Consider the following 20688-nt stretch of genomic DNA (forward strand, 5'->3'; position numbering starts at 1 on the left):
AGATTGTTTTCTATTTGATTTTTTAAAAGAATGAGATAATCACTTTAAAAAAAGTGGTCACAACTTTTGTAATATTAGTAACTTAATGTTTTTTTAAGTAAGAGGGAAACTTTCCAACTTGGTAAAAAGAGAAAAATATCTAAATTGTTTTGGCTGTAGATCTAATTTTTATTTATTTATTAGTATTTATCTAATTATCCAATGTGTTTCTGTGTTCTTTTTCTTACCTGTTTCTAATCTCTCCTCCCAAAGTACTATGACTTATATAATACCTTTTCGCGCCTATAAATTGTTTATGCCTTAGGTGTATTTGTTGACTGTGCAGGCAACACTCAGTGGAATAGATAAATAAAATTAAGCACTCACTTGATGGAAATGCTATGGATCTAATTTATTTTAGAAACGCAGAATATAACATTTTGTGGGTTTATTTTTCCAATCTCTGTCCCTCACCCCTCCCACAGGAAATCCCTCTGTCTGAGATCCTCCAGGTGGAACAGTCCAGAGACTACAGTAATCTGGCCCAGGGCAGCAACCCACACTGCTTTGAGATCATCACAGCCACCATGGTCTACTATGTAGGGGAGAACAATTGCAGTCACTACCACAGCCCTGCTCTGGCTGCCTCAGGAGTTGGCATGGATGTGGCTCAGGGCTGGGAAAAGGCCATCAGACAGGCCCTGATGCCTGTCACCCCTCAGCCCAGTGTGGCCAGTGCTGCTGGCCAGGGTAAAGATCATAGTAAGTAGAGGATTTACAGCTCTCTTCTGCAATTTGTTTTATGTGGAACAAAATGATAAATCTTAAAATAGAGGTAGCATATGGCATATTTTCTTTATTAAAAGGTGACATTTTGGGGGGGATTTAGAGGATTATTAAATTAGACACAGGAAAGGGCTACATATTCAAGTGAAAAACATTTTTTTGATGTTTCATTGAAAATTTTTAGTTAATATAGTCCATTATAGCATAAGTAAGATCCATACTTAACTGTATGGCTTTGGTTTAGTTTGTAATATACATCACTGAGGAATGTTGTCAGTTTGTGACTGTGTGCCTTGTGTCAAACAAGAGCTTCCCCTGTCTGTGATGACTTGTAGTATAACATGGTATTTCCTGACTCAACACAAGACTTAAGTATGCAACTTCATGCGCCACAACAAACGAAAAGTCTTCCTTTCCTTGATTATGTGTGTTGAGAAAGCTGAAAGTGGAAAATTTGAGGTTTTCTCAAATTGAAAGTAGCTGCACCACCTTGGCTAAAGTGGTCAGAAAACCCACTTAGGTAGCCGCCCTTAGCTGTGTCTATAAGCTGAGGGAAGTGAGCCTGTGAAGTGAGTCACTGTTTGAAGATGACAATAGTGACAAATGATCTAACATTACTGTGCAGAAACTGAGCCTCCCTCACTGTACTCATTATGTATTAGGTCAGAGTAGCTTGGTCCTTAACTACAAAGAGGAATTTACAATCAGTTATTTAAAACAGCCCTCGTCCAGAGATCTGTATTAATTTAATGATTAAGTAATTGTAGATGAACTGGTAAAGTATGGATATTTATTCTGAAAGTATTTCATAATTCATGTAGTCATTTCTCATTCCAAATTCGAGCTTGTTTTCGAGCTTGTTTTCCAAGATACATACCGTAGCATTAGCTAAATGATCACAACATCATGTTTTCTGCTACTTTAATATCTGTCTCTTGTATTCATTGGCTAGTACGCCGAATTAGCCCCTACGGCTGTTTAAATTCCCAGTTATGAAATGCATTGCATACTTGCACTACACAGTCACACATAGCTTCCCAGATCAATTTTATAGCCAATTTATTGTCTAATAAAATGCTTCATTATGTGGGGCTGTGACTTATTGCATGCAGCTGCGATAAGCTTGAAAGTTGTGAAGAAAAAAATGTTGTATCTGACTACAATTAGAGATTCATGCTTACGCTTTGGTGAAGTTGTTAAATGTAGAAACATCATGTGTTTCCCCTCCAGAAGAGCTGTCCATCAGCATATCTGTGTCTAACTGCCAGATCCAGGAGAATGTGGTGAGTGGGCATTCTTTGTTTTCTGGGAGCTGTTGTTGCACAACTTCCCGCACAGCCTCAACATGCATGCATTCGTGTGCTATTAAAGTATCTGTTGTGGTAAAATAAAAATTAAAAAAAGAAAAGGTATCTTACTGTTTCTTTACCAAAACCTCCAGTGGACACTTTTAAGCTGCATGAATGGGGAAGCTGCTGACCTATACACAAGATTTTTTTCCGTCCCAGTTCCACTTCTGCATTGGGTGAAAGTTAAATATTTGGCATTACCAGAAAATATTTCGCAAGATCAACATTATTATCCAGGCTTATGATGATGTAACCTTTACTGATTGCCATTGTCAGCATGAATGATTCAAAGAAAAATGCAACAGTAACAATGCAAATGATCTCTCTATAGGATATTGCTTCAGTGTACCAAATATTCTCTGATGAGGTGCTGGGATCCGGCCAGTTTGGCATCGTGTATGGAGGTATGTTGCACTTTTGATATGGTTCCGCTTAAATTCGATATATCTCTACTGTGAATTGTATTACATTTGTAGGCTGTTTTAAAGTTATTAATTTCACCCTGTCCTATAATATTTTAGGCAAACACAGAAAGAGTGGCAGAGATGTGGCCATCAAGGTTATTGACAAGATGAGATTTCCTACCAAGCAGGAGAGCCAGCTCAGGAACGAGGTGGCCATATTACAGGTAATGACCAGAATCCATCACTGAGAATACCAGAGTCTAGTATGTACTGTAGGTATGAGAGGCCTTGGTTGTACCCTCACTATTCCTGAATCAGTGTCTTTTGTGCCTTTCTTCAGAATCTGCATCACCCAGGTATCGTCAACTTGGAGTGTATGTTTGAGACGCCGGAGCGAGTGTTTGTCGTCATGGAGAAGCTGCACGGCGACATGCTGGAGATGATTCTGTCTAGCGAGAAGAGCAAACTGCCTGAACGAGTCACCAAGTTCTTAGTCACACAGGTCTGTATTCCACAAACACACTTCTCATCCCCTCTCCTCCATCTCTTTCTGTCTCTTCTTTTCTCAAGTCTTCAAGATTAAGATTCCAGTACTTGCATGCTTTCTTAAACTGGACTACTCAGTCGCCTGATTGTAAAATATTCTCTCTTAAAGCAGCTGATCAAAACTTAACTGATAATCAATTAGACCTACAGCATGTCATTGCCTCTCCACGCTTTATACTTTTGAATGGCATCTTCCTCAAATTCGGTGAGGATTTTTGGGTTTTATTTTGTATCATAGCTTTCTTTCCCTGTCCCCCCGTCCTCCCTTCAGTTTTTGGGGTGTGTTAACCCACTGTTTATTCTTGTGGTGAGCTGATTGGGGCGAATTGTTTACGGGATTGGTCTGCATGGCATCACAGCCTCCTCCCTGGCCCGTGGATTACAGCCTGCAGTGTGCTGGTGGCTTTGTGGCCTGATTAGAAGAGCAGCAGACTCCTGGGCCTCTGCGGATCCCGAATCCCAAACAGGAGCGGGGCCATTAAACGACAGCCCCATTAGCTGTGGCGGGCTTTACTCTGATGTGGCCGGGAGGACTTCTGTCAAAGTCAGGGTCAGGAGAGGGGAGCCAGACGCACTGTGGTTTTGGTACAGGGCCATAGGCAGACATGCGAGCAGGGCTAGCTTACGCCAGGCCTTGTGAATATCAATGGGATGATGAGATGAGATCATGTGTCTTTATGTGAAGGTGCTGGTCAGGATGGAAGTATTTAAGGACATTTGTATGCTTAAACTGCTGTTATGTCTCCATATGGCAACATTGTATAGCGTCTACTGCTTAGATTATACAAAGGTTACCCTGTTTATACATTTAATGCTCCATGCATTGAAACATTCAAAAGCTGGAGTTTATATTATTGTCATCGTTTTAGCTCAATCTGTGCTTTTTTTTAATTTAATTTTTTTACTTTTTCTTGCAACAGATCCTGGTGGCCTTGAGACATCTGCACTTCAAAAACATTGTTCACTGTGACTTGAAGCCTGAGAATGTACTACTGGCCTCTGCAGAGCCCTTTCCTCAGGTAAATTATTTTTTTTAAAATGAGTGCATATATGTTGTGACACAGCTGCATGCATTGACCATGTTTTTCTGTCTTCTCACAGGTAAAGCTGTGTGACTTTGGCTTTGCCCGTATCATTGGCGAGAAGTCGTTCCGACGGTCTGTAGTCGGCACTCCGGCTTACCTGGCTCCAGAAGTGCTGCGCAGTAAAGGCTACAATCGCTCCTTAGACATGTGGTCAGTGGGAGTCATTGTGTACGTCAGCTTGAGCGGGACATTCCCTTTTAATGAGGACGAGGACATTAACGACCAGATTCAGAATGCTGCCTTCATGTACCCCCCTACGCCCTGGAAGGACATCTCTGCAGAAGGTAAAAAAACTGTTTGTCTATCCTCTTCCAGCAGGAATTCACAAATGTTTGGTTAGCTAGGATGACCTTCACTTTTGACTCTGACAGCCTTGTTGCACCTGTAATTTGGTCTCAAACTGATACTCAGACATGTAGCTTCAGAGCTGTCCTCCCCACCTACATGTCTGGGTCGTCTGAACTTTGTTCTGACTTTTCTCTGTCTGCGGTCGACTGAGTCACTCTGAAACCTCCACAGCTGCCCAAGCCACACACACACTGGTGAAGGTGTCTTCACAGTATGCTGTGGGTATGAGATGATACATCCTTTAATGTTCTGTTTTTTGATACAGTCTGCACATTCTCAATGTCCTTCACAGCTACAGATCTGATCAACAATCTTCTCCAAGTCAAGATGAGGAAGAGGTACAGCGTGGACAAGTGTCTCAGCCATCCCTGGTTACAGGTGACACATTAACTTATTTTCTTCGACCCAAATCACTCTACTTCTTCTCTAACTCAGTCTAATCTGAACACACAGACGTGGTACACATACTGTTAGATTCAGCATGACTTACAGTATCCGAGGATATTCCCTCATAATCACTTATCTCTTTTGGACGTTTTCTTTAGTATCGACGGTTTACTGATAATTGCCAATACCTTAAAAAAATACATTACATTACTTTTGGTACATTCAATGCATATTATTACTTTTAACTTATTAAGCAAGTTGTGGAATGTCTTTTTTTCTTTTTTATAAAACTTATCCAAGGACATAAGTACAACTCACATGCAAACTGATGGCATGTAGTTCAAGACATAGTGACTCTGCTAGAAGCCTATAAATATTGGGAGTGAAAACTAAGCATAAAAGCACAAAGGAATTCAATCACTTCATGTCAGAAGCACCTTCTTACTAAGGAAGATAATGTACATGACTAATTTAAAAAGCCATGTCTCTTTCCTTTAGGATTATCAGACATGGCTAGACCTCAGGGAATTTGAGACGCGGCGAGGCGAGCGCTACATCACCCACGAGAGTGACGACGCACGCTGGGAGGAGTACGCAGACGAGCACTGTCTTGTTTACCCCAAACACTTTATCATGGCTCCCAACCTGGACGACATGGAAGAGGACCCCTAGTGACACAGGGCACTTACTACACCAGATGTATTACAGGACAAGTATTGTCACAGGGACTTTGTCATGAAGCTTTGGGAGCGGCGGATTTTCCCTCCAGAACTGTTTGTTGTGGAAACAGAGAGAAGCCTATCAGGTGGAGAATCACTCACCAGAGGCTTTAAAGTGAGAAAAACCCCGACAGAATTTGTAGCATGTTGCACAACTTGCTACAAGCAGTACGCAGGTGGAGATGCGTGCCACAGAAACGCATTAAGACACAGGAGAGGAGTCAGGAGAGAAGTTCATCTTCTGTTTGCACGATATCAAAACATTCCATGGATTTACTCAAGTTTAGTTCATTTTTAAGAACAATCACAAACCAAAACAAGGTGAACTTAATAGTTGAGTTATTGTACACGCAAGTTTGGATAACGTTGAGTAATAATATGACTCTGTTCTTTATGTGAGAGGAGAGAGAGAGAGCTTACCCCAGGAGTAAAGGGCACTTTTCACAAGGGATTTACAGTCTGAGAATTCAAAACACATGACTTTTGTTCTCATTTCCCAACTGTTTGTGAGACTGTCCTTTGGCATGAAACTGGAACTATCACATATATTTGTATGTTTTTTTTAATGTATTTCATAATTGTGGTAGATTTTTGCACTATATTACCATTGCATTTAGCAATTGAATAGAAACACTATTCGCTGCTACAGAGAGCAAATGGTGTTGTCCAGTCTATAGGTGCAAAGTTTTAACCAGAGATAATAAGCAGAAAGTTGATGCAACTCACGCGTATTGGCTGCTTTGTCACCATTTATTTTAACAAACTTCGACAGGTATTTTCAACCAACATGTCGTAAGAGTATATAACCTGTTAGTGGCAGCTAATAGTGCAAATTTGATCAACTTTCCTCTTGAGATAGTGACCAACAGACCAAGTATGTTTATTAATTTCATTGTTTCCAAACATTTTGACAAAAATTGACATGAATTTCGTATTTCTTAGTTACTAAATTGTCAGTAATTACAGTAACGGAGCCATTTTTTACAGTTCAACGTGAGGCTAAAACAGCATAGACTCTATGTTAGAGCGTCATGTTTCTGTGTGTCTTTTTCTGTACTTTCGCAGTATTCTTGAATGAGTTTTTAAGCACTCCAATTCTGGAATATGTGTTTTTGATGCTCTCTGTATCTGTGTTGCATCGCCAGAGGCGGCCAACCAAGGTTTTACATTGATCAAAATACTTGTGTCTCCTTGTCAATTACGTTGTCCGGTCCATTTGAACGGACCCTTTGTCTCGACAGTGGACCAAGCAGAAATTAGGTATACTTACAATCCTTTTCACGTGGGAGTTTATTGTTCTACAGTTCTGTAGTTTGCTCTGTTGGTGTGTTTTGGGAGTACTTTCCTGTTTCTTGTTGTCCTCCTTCTCTCTTTGTTGCCGCTGGATTGGCAGGTGTCGCTGTTTTGTATATTTCAGTAAATACCAATGGAATAAAAACCCAACTTCTCAACTGAGAATAAAAGTTTCCTTCCTGTCTCTACGCTCATGACTTTAACAATAGATTTTGTATGTCAGTTCCTCAGTGTGCATGCATGCATAAGCAGCCCTGGTTTATAGTTTACTGTATGTTGCATCACGATGTGTGAGTGAGCGAGCGAGTGAGGGAGGGAGCGTGTGTGTAGTGGTTTCACATGTCACATCCCATTCTCAGCAGCTGGATGCGATTGTTGCACCACACCGAGCAGTTTGCCGAGCCAGTCGCTCACCACAAGGGAGTAATGACATAGTTAAAGAGGGTGGTGGTGAAGTGGGGGTTTGTGGAAGACTTTGAAATCGCTATCATGAAATCCTTTCCAGTATCAAACATATGCTTACGCTCTAGCAGTATGAATACAATGTCTTATTCCTGGGCCGTGCTTCAGAATGAGACTATTGTTTGAAGGTACAGCTCACAGAGAATAGACAGCTGCCATTAATTTACCAAACATCTTTGAAGTGTGCTTTCCTTGATTCCTTCACCAATCTTCACTACATGTACCGTAGATACTAGCTGACCACTGTTAGCAATCATGGCTAGCATTATTGCAACGCTATCATCTAATAGCCACTGATGAGAGGTTGAAGATACTCTTGTTTCTAAATGCAACTCAATACTGCTCTCCTGCATCTGTTATTCTGAATATTTTCAAGATGTGGATCCTCTTTGCAGGCCAGATGACCCCATTAACCTCTGTGGGGGGAGACATTTATAGACTGAACAGGCGTAAATACAACAGCACTGCTAGAGTTCACCGAGTTGGTCCTCACACAAAGGAAAACCCAAACTACACCCACTCACCCCCCGTAACATACCACATATTTAAGTGTAGCTTGTGTTAGTCAAATGTAAGGATTTATGGTGGAAAGAAGAGAGAGATTAGAGCGAAATTGCTGGAAAAATAAAGTGCAATGTCTCCCTCGTCTGGCTACATATGTAAACGTTTCAGTAATCCATGCCTTTCTTAAAACATTGATTTAAGAAGGTACACGCTATGTAGATACACTTAGTATCCACTTTATTAGGTATACCGGTATAGTCTAACGCAATCCAATACAACTGTTATAAAGTCTACCTTTATGTTTTTACCAGCTGTGACAGTGATGCTGGTATTGTTTTCATCTGTGAGCCTGTGTGTGTGTGTGTGTGTGTGTGTGTGTGTGTTAACACTGCCATGGAGGTGTGGTGTTTTGTATCGGACTGCATTATATAGACCATTTAACAGTTGTAAACAAAGGTTTTAAATGTGTCCCAGTTCATTTCCTCTTCCAGTGTATTGTGAATGACAGCAGCTGACAGGAAGTTATCATGGACCCAGGCTGTTGCTAAGCAATGGAATTCCATAAAAAAAGGTATATAATATATACTGCTCCCCTCATGTATGTAACTGCGAAGGACAAAAAAAGTAGAAACTCCTCTAAATATTTTTTCAGGAGGAGGACTTCAGTTTAAGATGTGCATGAGTTTGTGAGATCACAGCCAATTTGAAAGCAGATTGTGGTCCAGTCCTTTTAGTGAAGTATAAGACATCTTGTGTCCATTAGTTAAACTTTTAGTACGAGAAGTATTTGCATATTGTTTATTCTGTATATTTCAATGAGGACGAGTAGATTTATTTTAGAGGTAGAGTAGAGTCATTTTTAAAGTGGTAAACGTTTTTTTGTAAAAAAAACAAACAAACAAACAAAAAAAAGTATACGCTTGTTGAATCTTTCAAATACTGTGAATATAATGACAGGAAATATTCAGGTCTTGCAATAGGGGAAATGTTAAGTAAATAGTCAGAATTATTTTGTTGCATACGTGTACATATTTCTATAATGTAATGTGTCACTGTTGTTGGTCTGTATCCACTAAAAAAGCAGTTCTCTTTCCTGCCAGAGGGTGTCACTCTCTATAGGTTAATCTAGTAAAATTGTAATGGAATAGTCAGTCTTTGTGGGAAATCTCGGAAACAGTGTACTGTATGTGGTGAATCATTTGGTCTCATCTGAAGATGGATAAAGATCATTTTTTAAAAATAGCATCAGGCATGTGCACTGTTGTCTTCTACATTTAGAAATGTCCTGTGCAAATAGCTTCCCACGGGAGTGGTTCACACATTACAAGTTATACAGCCCTGGAAATCTTCTTCAGAATGACCTATAAGATGTGTTTTAAATGTCCTCATAGAATTTACATGAATCAAGACTGTGCTGTCAGATACATGTCAAAAATAACATCTGCTGAAGGATCAGACACAGCGATCTGTCCTCGTTGCCCTGATCCTAGAGTTTGTGTATATTTGTTGAGCAGCTTTGCCTGGTAGCTTCTCGGCTGGTCTCTCGTCACTTCAAGGAGAGGTCTGTGTGTCACGCATCCCCTGCCCTTACCTATCCTCTACGTACTCCATTCTTCTGCTTCTCCACTCTACTCCATGTGGGGTATCCATGGGCTCCAGACCAAACAAGCAAACAAACAGAACAACAGAAAAACCCATCACCCAGACAAGGTTGGTCTGGGCTTGGGGCGGGCGGGGGGAAGATGGGGAGAGATCTTGTTTGCTTTCTTTGCCAGTTCCATTTCACTGTGATGGCAGAGAAGGCCTCCCAGGACACGGCTACCCACACTTCTGTTTGACTTCCAGGGGGGGGGATCAAGGTGGTCCTCGACACTGACACATCAGCTTCTGACCCAATACACAGCTGGCTGCAGCGATGGGCCTGTAGCCTTTACCTAAGCTGGCCCTGTACTCTTTTGCTGTGAGGAACTTGTTTGTGTGATATTCAGCAGGTAGCCTTTAATCCTCACAATGCTGTCTTTCAGTCATGACCAGTATATATAGTGATTCCTTTGATGACTTAAAACTGTCATCCCATATATACAGCATGCTATTAACTTACATTGTCAGTAAAGAGTGACTGGAATAAATAAAACAAATTGTATTGAACTGTTTCTCAAGATACAGTCAGTGTCCAGCACTAAGTAACAAAAACATTTATAGTATGTATACTTAGGCTCTGCTCCTGTATAATCAGTCCAGTGCCCTCTGCCTGTAACCGACTATAACCCACACCGTAGCCAAACTGCTTTACTTTTGCTCCCTGTGTCCTCCATGAAGGGCACAAGTCCCAAGAAACACTCTATCTCCAATCTGTAATACAATCTCAAATGCCCGCAATATATTTTTCCTATCTGTTCTTTCCGCATTAAGACCTGTGAGACAAATGAATGCAACTTCAGAGGGCATTTATACCTTAAGCATGTGTGTATTGGAGACAAAGGTGTCCAAAAGCATGACATGTGGTTGACAAGATCAACTTTCAATTCGCCTGCATGTTTACCTATAACTTAATAGCCTGAATCATGGAAGTTAGTGCGTCCATTTGCAGTGAAGATAGTGAAGGTAATTACGCCAGATAAGAGACGCCAGAGTCAGAGTTTTAAACTGTGTATTGCAGAAATAAATGGCCAAAGCTATGTGTGTGGTGGCTGGTTGGAACACCAAGATGTTCTTTTGTTGTAAAAGCTTTGGAGAGAGGAAATGAAAGCTGGAAATGGTTTCCTAGTCTGAGAAAATGCAGATGAGCTATATAGGTATGTTTGATTTGCTGACTCCCGCTGTGCCTGGAGAATTCCCCTGACCCATCCTATGGACCCGGTTGCTGTGTGAGGCCACATGTACCCCTATTGCAAAGCAGGCAGGCGCAATACGCAACCCCCTCTCCCCCCCGAAAGGGCTGGCCATTGAACTCTCAGGCAAGTGGCAATATTTGCTCACCTGAAATACACACATCTTGCCAATTGGGGTTGGGGTGGGCTCAAGGACTGGGGAAGGACCCCTTGATGCAGCTGTGGCCTAGAGAAAGACCAGACCAGGAAGTTTTGTGGCTGGAGAAGAGTGGGGGCTCTCTTGGCGGGGGCTGTTTAGCGGTGGCAGCCCTATTGTGTCTTGAAGGAGGCAGAGACTGTATTTGTTCGAAGCTGCAGGAGGCTGATGAGGTGCTAATCTGTTGAGTGGCTGTGTCATTGGGCCCCTGTTCCCAATAGCCTGTTAGGTGTCAGGGCCTGTAAAAAAGGCACAATTTACGGGCCCCAGGCCAGGACTAGCCATCGGTGTCCACGGGTAAGCAAACACAGATTGAACACTTATGTTGTTGCTCTAGTAGGGCAGGCTTTACCACCAGGCTCCTGGGGTGACACGTAGGCAGCCTCTTTTCAGCCCTCTCCATGAGTTGCGGCCCCCTCTTTGCTCCTCTGTAAACACTACAAATTAGCCATCTGCATATGGATGGGCCTTCAGTCCATACAGGAAGAAGACAACTGCCTGGTGGAAGGGACAAGATACAGGCTCTCGTCTAATGCAGACCAGATATACATTCTCCACTATCGGCTTTTAATTTCTACCCTCATGCATACGAAACACATTCAGACACAAGATATTCTTAGATATGCCAGTTCCTGTTCAAGAGAGTGTGATATTTTGTTGTATAGGTGCTTTGAAGCATGAGGATAATGAAAGCACAGGGCTGCCAGTTGTCTGAGATGGGTTCGGGTCAGTAGTCAGAGGTAATCCCAAACTTGAATTTCCCCATCAGCCTGGAATACAGATAAGACCGCAGCAGATATGACCCTCACTCGCTCACTCACTGACTGACTGACTGACTGATGGAAAAAGGAAATGGACCAAAAGTCTCTCTCAGATGTAGAGCTGAGATGTGTGTGTGCATGTTTTCTCAAGAGGCCTGACTGGGATGGTTGCAGCCCAGCAGATTTACAAACCTGCTTCAAAATGGTCTATATATATTATACCTCTATTTCATAACAACACATCAATTCAAAACTCAATTAACATAGTCAATCGCTTAATTTAACTTATCACAGAAAGGATGCTCGAAGGTTATGCCCATGTCCCTGGAGTCAGTTAGGATTAGAAAGACTATTACTGATACACACTGTTTTAATCATAAGGCCAGGTTTGCGCTCCTGTCCACGCCGACACGGATCTGACAGCACGACGGCATGGCGAGTGTGAATGGCAATAGCTCATCACGGATTATGGCATCGGCTTGATTGTAGTGATATTTAGACACAGAGCTTCCCATGGGAGCCTGGCACTTTAATTAACATAGCACCACTGGCCCCCCTCCTGTTTTAATTGCCTTCAGTCTGTGATTAAATGTGTATTGACTCTGCAGTTGGTCCACTAATGAATAACAATGTGCTGATTTGGTGATATTAAATCTTTTGGCTCTAATACACATCCCATCCACGTTGCTTAGAAAGTTCAAGACATTACAAGGAACCATGACGTGAGCACATCTATGTCAGTGGGGATAATACAGACAATCCATGTGACGTATAGGGTTTTTTTCATTTTGTGTTAAATCATTCATTCTCCTGTTTTAATTTTCTTATGTGTGTAGTTTTTGATCAAATCAAATCAATGTTTTTAATAATAATTATAAACTTTCTAATTAGACGTCCTTTATAAAATGCTTATAATAAAATAAATGGAATCATATCTTATCGTATCGTATTGTACCTATATTATCTAATAACAGCCATTGCAAACAACATATGTTTTGGGTTGCCAGGTTGTGAAAAACCTATTTGGCAGGTTCTATTTTCTAATAATGAAATTATAAATGTTGGAAAACCATTAATACACATTCATGGGTTTCTCACTTTCAAGTTAGCCATCAAGTTGTTAATAAGAGATTTTTTCTATCCATATTGTCTGCAGACCTTTTCTAGAATGATGTGTCTTTACCAGCCAGAGTTTTCACAACCTTGCAACCCAACAGCTAGTCTTGTCAATGCTTTTGGTTGCCCTATAAGAAATACCAAATGCTTTACTAGACATTAATAAAGTGAATAGTTACAACAAAATCCCTCTATAAATGGTGTCTTATCACAAAGTGTTACCTAAATTTGTTTTAAAGACTCTAATTTGGTGCACATGCATTCTTTAGCGTCATCTGATATGTGCATCCCTTAGAATCCCACCGTTCTCACTCTACTCCTGTGGTCTAATAGATAAACTGTCACCTTGTTTGATAAATGAAGGGCAGCGGTCAACATAGGGTACTTTAACATGACAAGAGAGAAGTATTGAATCTGCAGTGCCCTGGATACAGTCAACATAAAACATATCGAATGGCATTCCTCTCAATATCAAAAGATGCGTATTTGAGGATATCCTTAGTGCGTTTACGCCTGTGTTTGCACCCTGACCCACTGGGGCCAGGGCAATAACTTTGGACTCCCTCCCACACTGCATCCCGTTGCAATGACCACTCTCAGTTTTTATTTAGCTGGGTTGTGTGCCTTCCCAGTCCAGCCGCTTTTCAGATTCATTTCCAGGTAAACACAGTGTGGCCAGCCACAAACCTGCGGCCAACAGGCGTTGTCACAGCTGTGGCAGATAATGGCAAGTCCAAACTCCAGCCCGGCTCTGGAATGTTTACTGTCACCACAGGCAAGTTGGCAGCAAACATTTTTTTTCCAGCACTTTCTAAGAGGAAGACTTTCCTCGTTATTAATTTTATTTTGATGAATTACATGCTTAACCTTTTGCCCTGTGCTGTTTTGTGTGACTTGGTGCACTCGGGCAGACACAAAGGCACAAAAAGGGTCATTCTTAAGTGAATCTTTCTATTTCAGTGGAAAAAAAATCCTCACTTTGAAAGTTGAAACTTAAAGTTAACACATTCCTGCCAACAACTCCTGGGTGTTTGAAGGAATGCACCAAGAGTTCCGCCTTCCTCTCACAGACCTGGGAGCACCGTGTTTCCATCCCCTGCACCCAAGAAACCCCCAAGAAACAGCATCTGTACCAAAAAAAATAGACTTTATATTATTTTAGGGCCCTATGCAGGTGTTTGTGCTTTCACTTCTTTAACTGACTCATTTAGTGTTTTCCCTTATCATAACCGGTAAAGGAATGACACCTGAATGTGTGAAATATAACACTGATAATCACCGAGGCTAATGGATCAACAAAGTGGCAAAACCAGCCCTGAGAGAGGAGACATGGTCACCGCTCGTCTGGCTATGGGTATGTTTTCTCAGTCAGAACATGTCAGCTTTACAAGAAAGCAGTGCGCTATTGCAGGTTGTTTTTTTTTCACTCATCCTGACAAAAAAGGTAAATGCAACTCTAATTTCCAGTGTATGCTCAGGGCTGGAAAGCGTAAGCTGGGAACAGAATGATCAACTTCAAGCATTAGCATTTAGTATCACAATGCTCCAATTAATGGGCTGAACTATAAAAAAAACTGTAATGTGAAGATTACACACAGTGTTGCAGGTGGCCAATTCAAAGTTGAAAAATAAAACAGAGGACGATCAAAAAGCAATTAATGTCTGTATTTGACCATACATTTACACTACCATAATATTATATTTTCCCCAGCCCTAATGAAAAAGGATTACACAAAATATGACCATAACATAATTATAAGGGGATGTTGCTGTGAAACATGCCAAAAAATGTTCTGTATATTAAAAGTAAAAGGTTTAAAAGTAATGGTTTGTAATTTCAGTTAAAAAAATTAAATCCATTAATGTCCTTTAATGGTGTTGCTGTTCATTTGACACCCATTTGCATTTCATTCATTTTGTATCAGTTGCAGAAGTGCAACAATATTTCATCATTCAATAACAACCACATACAGTTTAAATCTTGCTATAATGCAATGAAGATGGATTTGTGATATTTCGGTCTTTATTTGACTTCCAACCGAAGTCTCAAGCTACTATACAGAATTAAACCTACTGTTCAGCCCCATCACCACTGTTGCAAGTCTAAGAACATTTGGTGCTGTTTGGTGGTGTGTGACGCCTAAATTACAAAATGTATTGGCAATTTGTAATTACAACCACAGCTAAGAAAAAATATATAATCTGTAACACCAACTTCTGCTATCTTTATTTTTAAAATGTCTCTACATAATATATTTGGTCAAGCTGACTCTGGGTGATGCTCCTCTTTAGAAATATAGAGATGTTACAATCATTGCCCAACTTTCCCCATTTGAAAAAAGTAATCAGGACAAGTATTGTCTTGGTGTGACTCCCCTTTGCACCTGTGGTATAGGGACACTCAGTGTAGCAGTCACATTACACCAGAGGATAATTAAGGAATATATACAAAATAGGCTCATAGAGCAGCAGCACAAGGCCCAGTTAAAGTTTTTGTTTTTGACTAAATCCAAAATGTGACCTTCACCCATGTGCAAGGACTGGTAGGTTGATGATTAACCATTAACCGTTAACATGTCTCATTCAGGAACATAATGTCATGCAGGTCAAGGACCATATTAGAATACTGAGGATTTGGCGTCTGTAATTTTGGAATAACTAAGCATTTTCACACACTATTGATTTTGTTGGGATGGTGGAGTAAATAGGAGAGTTTTGTTTCTTACACAATTGAGAAAAAAGTGTCCTAAGTGTTTTTGACACTGAAAACACCACACATGCTTATGTAACAGAAACAAATCTGGTATCTTCTTGCTATAGGTGCACACTGAGGTGTAGACAGTTTGTTTTGCAACAGACATATGAGTGAAAGTAATGCTATTTATTTACATGTATATTTTTCATTTATGTCCTTTTAAATATGGCCTTAAATGCATTATTCACGTCTGTATGTTTACTGATATTTTATATGAAGATCCACATGCTTTTTTTATTTTCAACACCTCGAAATGTCTGCCCATGAATATATTTTAGGCCATAAATAATAGATGAATAAATGTTAGCTGGTTATTTGTTTAAACTGGATCATCATTTTGACAGCATTGTTGTTTTTATTTCTAAAATAAATCAATAGAAAAGGTTTGGAAAACGTGAGTCGAGCCCAGATTTGACCACCTCCAGCTCTCTCCAGTGAAATCCCCAATCCTCAAACACACACAGCTTTTTCTCATGATCTCATTTCCAAGTTAAGCAGACTCTGTTAGTCCCTCGTCAACACGACAGGTTTACTCGCCTTTACTAATGGCTCTCTATACTGATAGTTATGCTCTTGCGTAAATATGCAGTCAAATAGATGTACCACTGCTGACACGTGGCTGGCACCGGACTGGAGCCTCACCTTTATGTTTGTGTCATACAAATACTGTACAGGCTGCGAGAATTAAAGGGCCTCAACAGCTCGGGTCTAGTCCGTCTGATACTTCGACGGTGTACAAACATTAGGTTGAACTTTCATTAGGAAAAGGGTGCCACAAAAACAGCGTTTATTTCGCATCTTATTCAAACGCTGTTTTGTTTTTTTTAACAACGACGTTGTCTATATGTGCGCCACACACACACGCACACGCACACGCACCCGCGCACACACACGCACACACACGCACACACACACACACACACACACACACACACACACACACACACACACACACACACACACACACACACACACACACACACACACACACACACAGCCAGTTGGAGGCAATAACCGAGAGAGGGCGCTCTGAAGCTATGCCTGGCATATTCAACACTAATTACAACAATTGGAAACGGCAATTCAGTCACCCACATTAGTAAAGCAGCATCAAATATCTTATTTTTGTGCAAATAATTGTGAAATAATTAAAAAAAACACTTTAATAGTGACAAAGGTGTAAAGGGATTTGTGTTCGAATGTGACTGTGACGAAGTGATGGGGCAAAGTGATGAAACGGCTTTTTTATTTTCACTAATATCAAAGACGCTCACGTCAGTTACCCTCTTGTGTTCCTGTGTACACGTGCAACTATGCATGCCCACATCAGTAAGATCATTATTCTCTGCAGGTTCACACTGGCGTTTAAAAGCACAATATTTGAGTAACCCACAAACAGTTTGATATGTCTAGAATTATGCAGCAGCACACCCCTGGTAACATAGCCTACTGTAATGCAGTTATTAAATAACTGTTGCATTTAAAATACATTCATTTCTACCGATGGACCAGTCTCTACCTAATTCCTAAACGTTTTAGTGTAAATAATTAAGAGTTTAGGTTAACGCTGTAAATTCCTTGAACGCAACGCAATACAAATGCTTTATGATTTCAGCTCAGATGAAGTGGAATAAGCACGGTGGAGGATGTGCGTAATGAAAAACACACCAAAGAAGAGCGCCCCCCCCCCCCCAAAAAAAAAAATCCTTTTATAACTCTTTTCCTTTGCTTCAGCCAAAACACAATGCGATTAGTTTATAATGAAGCTTTTCATAAGAAACTGTTCTTTTCAGTCAGTGCAGGTGTACAATTGGGGGTGGAGAGGGGGGAGCCTGAGGAGTCTCACGCCTAGGTGCGAGGAGATTATTCAAATAGGGCCCAAGGCGTAGAAGTAGGGATTGGAGGCTTGCCTAGCGCACAGAGCTATATCACAGCGTTAACAGGCAGCACGGAGCGTCATTTGAACTCCAGTCACTGACAGACGCATTTCACGGCTGGCTCCATAAGACACACATCAACGCCAGTCCTTGACGAAGGGACACACCGACGACCCAAATACACTCAGTGGTCCCCAGTCACCTGCTATTAGAGAGACTTTTGGCTTTTCCCCTGCTGGGAGACGCTTTGTAAAAGTCCTCCATGATGCTTGGAGCAGTTAAAATGGAAGGACACGAACACACCGACTGGAGCACCTACTACGGAGAGCCCGAGGTGGGTACCTTAAATATATATTTTTTTCCGTCTAAAGCCAATCCCATTTTATACAACTCAATATTAGCCCTGAGATAATATTAACTTTGTGATCAAATATTGACTTGAGGCGCCTCCAAATCCTCCCCCATCTCCACGCAGCGCACTATCCTAACAAAGTTGCTTGACATGTAGGGGGGTAAACTTTTCACTCGGATTATAGTTTCATAAATCTAAACGTATCTTTATAAATCAGATTATTTTTCTCATGTTTCCACTCAACAAACATCTGAACTGTTTGGTTTTGGGGAGATTGAATTCAAATATTGGGGTTGCAGTCGTTATTTTTTTTTTTATATATTAGGCGTCAACATTTTCATCACATTGTGCATTTTTGTGTGGACTATTCAACTTAATTCACTTTCCACACCAGTGTTTAAACGTACGCAGCCGTATTTTTAATTTTAAAACTAATTCGCGCGGAACAACATCATATATGTCAATTTCAGCCAGTGCGCATTTCAAATAACAGCCATCTCATTTTGATTCAATGCTATCGATGTGATTTATTGAAGCTTAAAACGAACCTCTGTGTTTAGTAATGACAGTTTACAGTCTCTGATTCCTCGCTGTAACGTTGTGCCAGGTGAAACTGATGATTGCTTCTTTCCCTCACTGACAGTGTTACACCTCGGTTGGCAACATGAACACGGGCCTGGGAATGAACTCTATGAATACCTACATGAGCATGTCCGGCATGGGCACCACTGCCAACATGACGGCCAACTCCATGAACATGTCATACGTCAACACGGGCATGAGTCCCTCCATGACCGGCATGTCACCGGGCACCGGAGCCATGAACGGCATGGGCGCAGGCATGACGGCCATGAGCGCAGCCCTGAGCCCCAGTATGAGTCCTATGACCGCGCAGCCCGCATCTATGAACGCCCTGACATCCTACACCAACATGAACGCCATGAGCCCCATATACGGACAGTCTAACATCAACAGGTCCAGAGATCCTAAGACCTACCGCAGGAGCTACACACACGCCAAACCCCCGTATTCCTACATCTCCCTCATCACCATGGCCATCCAGCAGTCTCCCAGCAAGATGCTCACACTGGCCGAGATCTACCAGTGGATAATGGACCTCTTCCCTTTTTACCGACAGAACCAGCAGCGCTGGCAGAACTCCATCCGCCACTCTTTGTCTTTCAATGACTGTTTCCTCAAAGTGCCCAGGTCTCCGGATAAACCCGGAAAAGGCTCCTTTTGGACTCTTCATCCGGACTCCGGGAACATGTTTGAGAACGGCTGCTACCTGAGGAGGCAGAAGCGCTTCAAGTGCGATAAGAAGTCGAACGTGAAGGACAGCGGCCGCAAAGGAGGAGACGGCGGCTCCTCCAACAGCAGCTCAGAGAGCTGCAACGGCAACGACTCCCCGCACTCCAACTCCTCCTCCAGCGAACACAAAAGGTCGCTGTCGGACATGAAGACGAGCCAGGGCCTGAGCCCGGAGCACGCCGCCGCCTCCCCGGTGTCGCAGGGGCAGCACCTCATGGCTCAGCATCACTCGGTCCTCGCGCACGAAGCGCACCTGAAGCCGGAGCACCACTACTCCTTCAACCACCCCTTCTCCATAAATAACCTCATGTCATCGGAACAGCAGCATCACAAAATGGACCTAAAGACTTACGAGCAGGTGATGCATTACTCCGGCTACGGCTCCCCCATGGCCGGGGCTCTTTCCATGGGCTCCATGGCGGGGAAAGCCGGTCTGGATTCATCCATACCTGACACGACTTACTACCAAGGCGTCTATTCCAGGCCCATCATGAACTCCTCATAAACTCTTAAGCCCTCCATCCGGTGTGGACTTTCTTCCCCCTTCAATTTGTACATTTGTAAAAAAAAATATAAGAGTTTGTGTACAATATGTATTTCAGATATTTTTGACGTTTCCCACCGTTTTAGTTGTCGAGTTTGTTAGTAGGCTAATTCTTTTGAGAGAGGATGTTGATAATAATAATGAAAAAGTAATGATAATGTGACGAGATCTGTTCGGAAGTCGGCTTCAGGAATGGACCCCAAAGACAAACAACAAGAACTTGCTGTAAAATAGCCTCCATCTGCATAACTGGATTCCTAAATGAATTTAAATGCCTCGCAGGATTTCTTCAATCATTTGTGTAATTCCTATTTATGGCTTGTATATGTGTATTCTTGTAGTGACAAGAACAGAATCTATATTAAAGTGTTATTGGTTTTGTTTTCTGAACATGATGGTGTTTGCCCGTTATTCTTATTATCGTAAGGCTATTATTATTATTATTATTATTACTATTATTATTAATAATAATATTATTATTGTTATTATAATCATCTAACAACAGTAGTCTCTTCTCCACCATTAAATGCAACCATTACAGTCATTGTGTTCCTATTGATGTGCACTTATAAGTTAAATTAATATGAATGAATATAACAAAAAATACATTCTTTAAACTGTAGGGAAAAAAATCCCACTAAAGAAAAACATACATTTTAATTTGCTCTCTTTAAATACATATTTAATGTTAAAAACTTAATTTGTAAGATACAATTAAAGTCAGCATTTATTTTTCACTTAGATCCAGGATTAGCCATTAAATCACACTACATAATAACATGAACAAATTCCATTTAAGGGCATACAATGATTTTCACAACATTTATTTTATTTAAAAAATATTCTTATCCATTCATGTGCTTTTACAATAAGGCGCATCTTTTCAGCAGGATTAATAGCTTTGCTGGACAACTACGAGAACAATGCTCTCAATCTGTCAGTAAGAAAATGTAAACAAAACAGACATACGGTCATTAATCCCAAAGGCAAAGTGAGACATTTATGGAGAAAAAAAGTTTATCTAACACATCAGCCACTCTGTGATATTTTTTGCACTGACCTGACAGAGAAGAGAGAAACATT

General features: G+C 41.2%; 2 protein-coding genes across 4 annotated transcripts in view; both read left to right on the forward strand.

Moving 5' to 3' along the window:
• Window positions 1–6997, forward strand: part of prkd3 (protein kinase D3) — a 36688-nt gene extending 29691 nt beyond the window's left edge. For 2 of the 3 annotated variants that reach the window (XM_083923912.1, XM_083923913.1), the window contains exons 11-19: window positions 465–741; window positions 1996–2048; window positions 2446–2518; window positions 2636–2742; window positions 2859–3020; window positions 3985–4083; window positions 4166–4433; window positions 4790–4875; window positions 5383–6997. In XM_083923912.1, coding sequence (XP_083780038.1) covers window positions 465–741; window positions 1996–2048; window positions 2446–2518; window positions 2636–2742; window positions 2859–3020; window positions 3985–4083; window positions 4166–4433; window positions 4790–4875; window positions 5383–5556 — 1299 coding nt within the window. In that variant the 3' untranslated portion in view covers window positions 5557–6997. The remainder of the gene's footprint in view (window positions 1–464; window positions 742–1995; window positions 2049–2445; window positions 2519–2635; window positions 2743–2858; window positions 3021–3984; window positions 4084–4165; window positions 4434–4789; window positions 4876–5382) is intronic. The other variant, XM_083923914.1, reaches the window with a different exon arrangement.
• Window positions 6998–17660: 10663 nt separating this feature from the next.
• Window positions 17661–19566, forward strand: foxa2 (forkhead box A2; the record flags this gene model as incomplete). The annotated part of the gene is made up of 2 exons (XM_083924911.1): window positions 17661–17732; window positions 18394–19566. The coding sequence occupies 2 exons, from the start codon at window positions 17661–17663 to the stop codon at window positions 19564–19566; spliced, it is 1245 nt and encodes a 414-aa protein (XP_083781037.1).
• Between the last annotated feature and the right edge of the window lie 1122 nt (window positions 19567–20688).

Source organism: Echiichthys vipera (genome assembly GCF_963691815.1).
Source record: "Echiichthys vipera genome assembly, chromosome: 12".
Taxonomy (NCBI): domain Eukaryota; kingdom Metazoa; phylum Chordata; class Actinopteri; order Perciformes; family Trachinidae; genus Echiichthys; species Echiichthys vipera.